The sequence below is a fragment of the Silurus meridionalis genome, chromosome 18 (assembly GCF_014805685.1).
Source record: "Silurus meridionalis isolate SWU-2019-XX chromosome 18, ASM1480568v1, whole genome shotgun sequence".
In the NCBI taxonomy this organism is placed as follows: domain Eukaryota; kingdom Metazoa; phylum Chordata; class Actinopteri; order Siluriformes; family Siluridae; genus Silurus; species Silurus meridionalis.
This window is the reverse complement of record NC_060901.1, coordinates 8,017,256-8,021,886: the sequence shown is the minus strand read 5'-3', so window position 1 is coordinate 8,021,886 and position 4,631 is coordinate 8,017,256. Positions and strand designations below refer to the sequence as shown.

The 4,631-nt window shown below is 36.0% G+C and overlaps 1 protein-coding gene across 1 annotated transcript; it reads left to right on the top strand.

Annotated features, from left to right (window-relative positions):
* The first annotated feature begins 828 nt into the window (after positions 1 to 828).
* On the top strand, positions 829 to 3,647 carry mrps33 (mitochondrial ribosomal protein S33). Its single transcript, XM_046873549.1, has 3 exons — positions 829 to 1,285; positions 3,028 to 3,242; positions 3,323 to 3,647. Exons 2-3 carry the CDS (start codon positions 3,028 to 3,030, stop codon positions 3,426 to 3,428), a joined length of 321 nt encoding a protein of 106 aa, XP_046729505.1. The 5' UTR covers positions 829 to 1,285; the 3' UTR covers positions 3,429 to 3,647.
* Positions 3,648 to 4,631: the final 984 nt, after the last annotated feature.

Below are 4,631 nucleotides of genomic sequence, written 5' to 3'. Positions count from 1 at the left end.
ATTGTGTTAATAGATACATTCATTGTGAGAGAAGGCAAAACGTGATGCTCATACTAATATGGAAAGCCATCTATCAAAATATTTAGTTCATGGCCAACTTGTTCCCAGTGACAGATCGCCATCTAGTGGACAAATCAACCCATAGCAAGTGTTACAAAAGCTTGCTCACCTTTTAGACTAAAAAAAAAAGACTTTTCAAGAAAAGGTAAATTTTGTATAGGTTTCACAGAAGTTACCCTAACAAGAAATGTGTTAAAATGTTAATAATTATATAGGTTTAATAATAATATAAATTTAATAAAGAAAAATAAAATAATCGTATCTGCTCAGTAATTTGTAGTTGCTTTTTAATGCAGTAAAACTTATAACGTATAAGTACAAACATATTTTCTGATAATTTCTAGATTTGAATTCTACTTCTGTACGGTGACGTGTTACAGGATAGATGGATTAAACGAACAATTAAAGAGTGAAGGAAGGGAAGAAAAGGTATGCAGTTTATATTAGACTGCTCATACTGGTTTGTTATGTTTAGATTGTTTGTTTGTTGTGTATTTGGGAATTAAAAATAATATTTTGATATTGGAATAGTGTAAAGAAGAGACCGATAGTAGTTTTCCTTTCTGCCACTTGGAAAGATGATTCCATAGAATATATTAATATTAATGGCTGGTGTGTTTAATATTTGATGTTATATTTTCACAATGGTAATACCCGGATGTGGTTTTGGAGAATTCCACGGATAAATAATGCCTCCCTCAAGCATTGCTAGACGTTTTTTTTTTTCGAGGCGGAACCATTTTAACGATTGTTTCAACACGGAGTCAATACGACGTCGCACATCTGTCTAGTTTGAATAGTGTCTTTTCAGCTCGGTGTTCAGAAAATATCCACCGACTCGTATTATACTCTAAATCTCCCACCGTATTTTTGACAATATGTTAGCAGTTTATGATTTGATATACCGGCAAAAATATAAATAGAAAGTTCATATGAAAGCTTATATAAAATTAAAGTGAAAGTTGCAGAAGTAAAGAGGAAGTTATATATCGTATGTAGCTGCTTGTTCATCTGTTGGCCAATCAAACGTCCTCACTAGCGCATGCGCGGTTTATACCCACCCAATGTCACACGCTAGATGCTTATAGTCTTGCACTGCGTTTATAACGAACTAGTACCTACTACTGAATGTATTAACACAATATTATGTGTCCGATATAATTGTTTTATTACCTTTCTTTCTAAATAATTTGATCCCTGAGTAATCTTGGAGTTTCATTGAGCGGTAAGATATTCTGTATTTTCCTCAGTGATTGACCCTCAGACTGTGTGTTGTCTAATGCTAATAGTTCAATCCTAAATGGCTTTATATATATATATATATATATATATATATATATATATATATATATATATATATATATATATATATATATAATATTACAGTACAGACCAAAAGTTTGGACACACCTTCTCATTCAAAGAGTTTTCTTTATTTTCATGACTATGAAAATTGTAGATTCACACTGAAGGCATCAAAACTATGAATTAACACGTGGAATTATATATGGAATTATATACATAACAAAAAAGTGTGAAACAACTGAAAATATCATATTCTAGGTTCTTCAAAGTAGCCACCTTTTGCTTTGATTACTGCTTTGCACACTCTTGGCATTCTCTTGATGAGCTTTAAGAGGTAGTCACCTGAAATGGTCTTCCAACAGTCTTGAAGGAGTTCCCGAGATGCTTGGCACTTGTTGGCCCTTTTGCCTTCACTCTGCGGTCCAGCTCACCCCTAAACCATCTCGATTGGGTTCAGGTCCAGTGACTGTGGAGGCCAGGTCATCTGGCGCAGCACCCCATCACTCTCCTTCTTGGTCAAATAGCCCTTGATGCCTTCAGTGTGACTCTACAATTTTCATAGTCATGAAAATAAAGAAAACTCTTTGAATGAGAAGGTGTGTCCAAAATTTTGGTCTGTACTGTATATACTCATACAAACATACTTGCATATATATATATATATATATATATATATATATATATATATATATATATATATACATTTTATATATATATATATATATATATATATATATATATATATATATATATATATATATATATATATATATATATCTCATTTCCTCATTAGTTGATGCATCCTGTACCAGTCTTTTGTTCACCCAATGCATGCTCTCTAGAATATATATTGATATAACCCACTTTCAGGGTCTTGCATTAAAGTAGAACACAGTAACTTGACTGTCTCTTTAAACACTCTGTAAGATTCCAGCAATTGATGTAGCTACTTTGGAAGCTTCCAGAAAGACAAGTGTCATAATTAGGAGAGGCCACTGTAGCTGTATAAAACCATACCTTTGAAGGCATCTTTTCAAGTTCAAGTTTATTTCTAAAGCGCTTTTCACAGTGGACATCGTCTCAAAGCAGCTTTACAGAACTTAAGAATGAATGTGAAAGATGTGTGTTTATCCCTGATGACCAGCCTGGGGCGACTGTGGCAAGGAAAAACTCCCTTAGATGGTATGAGGAAGAAACCTTGAGAGGAACCAGACTCTAAAGGGAACCCATCCTCATTTGGGTGACATCAAGATTGTGATTATGAATCTTAAAAACGATACAAAACACCTTTTTAAAATAATACAACACTAAGTAAGCAGGTTTCAAACACCTGTAGTTATTACATGCATCTGTACGATTTACAGATCAAATAACTTTCAATCAATTAAATCTAAGATATTGTCCTTGTTAGAGCTGACAGGCATGGGTGAAAGCTGTGTTTGAGTCGTCCGTGGTTGAACAAAGGCCCTCACTAAGCTCTAATCAGGTTTAGAGGCCATGTGGTTATATCTCGAATGCTATTAAGTGTTGTGTAAATCAGATGACAATTAATTTGTGATTATGACTTATAAATATATGGAACCAAATCAAGATTCTTGGCATTTCATGGACACTGAGCATAAAGAATCACACGACTATTTAACACGACTTGTCTGCTTTTAGATGGCGGGTTTGTCCAGTTATGCTGTGCGCATGGCTCGCCTCAGCGCCCGCATCTTTGGTGATGTGGTGCGGCCGACAGACTCCAAATCCATGAAAGTGGTGCAGCTGTTTAAAGAGCCCCCTATGGCACAGAAGAAAGAAGTGTTTGAATGGTATCCTCAGCACAAGATCTACTATTCCCTCACCCAGAAACTCCGATACATGGGCCTCTTCAGGTAGGGTCTGCTTTCTAAACACTCTTCTCTCGTGCATTGGAGAATGCATTCATATACATGTGCTTTTTCGTCCCCTGCAGAGACGAGCACCAGGACTTTAAGGAGGAGATGCGGCGGCTCAGGAAGCTGCGTGGAAAAGGAAAGCCCAAAAAAGGAGAAGGAAAAAGAGCCATGAAGAAAAAGTAGGCATGGAGATGCTGTATTACAAGGAAATCTTGGAGACTCTTGGTGAATTCTTGTACACTTCAGAAGACATTTATTTGTTTGGGTGTAGGGACTGTCCCATTCCACTGCTTCAGAGAATGCAGAGATGTGAATCCTCAGCAGGCAATGGAAAAGATTTCAAGCCATCCGCTTGAGTGTTGCTCATTTTGTTGTGGATTAAAATATTTACTTTCACACAAATCAGTCTTTGTTGGTTTGTTACATCCATTTTCTGTTTCTGTCACCTTCATGACAGAAATTAGTTACAGGTTGCCAGGTTGAGTAGATTCCTCATCTGGGTAGGATCCTCAGGTAAATTTGATTTTTGGCACTTTTATCAATCGATATTGTCACAAGCAAGTAAACCAGATGTGATGGTGGCAAGGAAAAATCTTGAGAGATGATAAAAGGCAAAAATTGTTACCTTGTCATCTGCATACAGTACCATACATTAGTTATTTGTGCTTAAAATGCTAAATTGATGAACACCCCAAATGTTTATATCTTTGCATATATAAGAAATAGACAACCATTCTTGTTGTCAGATAATGTTTTAACCAGTGATTTCAAGCTTATATGGCTGTCATACATTTTCAAGGTCTACAAAACAGTTAGCACACAACAGCACACTTGGCCAGGTACTGAAAGTTCGGTCAAACTCAATGCCATCAAGTGACACCTCTAAACGTGAAATTAATAGTGAACCATACTCCTAAACAGCAACAGGCACCAATACCGGGTACAGAGTAATTGCTGCTCTCTGACTCATCCCCTTTGTGAATCCTTTCAATTAACCATGCCATATCTCTGTGAAGTAGGAAGATGTAACTCTTGACCTCCTGAGTCATCCAGTGTGACTTTTCGCCATAGCGATGATGAGCGGTGTGATGTCTGCTGGGAAAACTGCTTTTTCCCTGCAATTCTGTTACTTCTATATGAGAAGTAACACAATGCTATATAGTACAGAATCCAAAATATAGATTGGTAAAGCATACATTTCAGTTTAAAAAGACACGTACTGTCAGTGTTGCAATATTGTCAAAGTGTTTGGTAAGCTATAAAACAACATTAAATGGTAAATATTACCTTTTAACCCCACGTCACTTATCAAACACATTTTTCAATCTTGTTAAATAAAAATTGAAGCCTGGTACTAACAGGAAAGTAAACAGTAACAGTACTCTA

Coding starts and splice junctions, on each gene's coding strand:
- mrps33 (XM_046873549.1), top strand. CDS start 3,028: ATGGCGGGTTTGTCCAGTTATGCTGTGCGCATGGCTCGCCTCAGCGCC. Junction 3,243..3,322: donor CGATACATGGGCCTCTTCAG/GTAGGGTCTGCT, acceptor CGTCCCCTGCAG/AGACGAGCACCAGGACTTTA.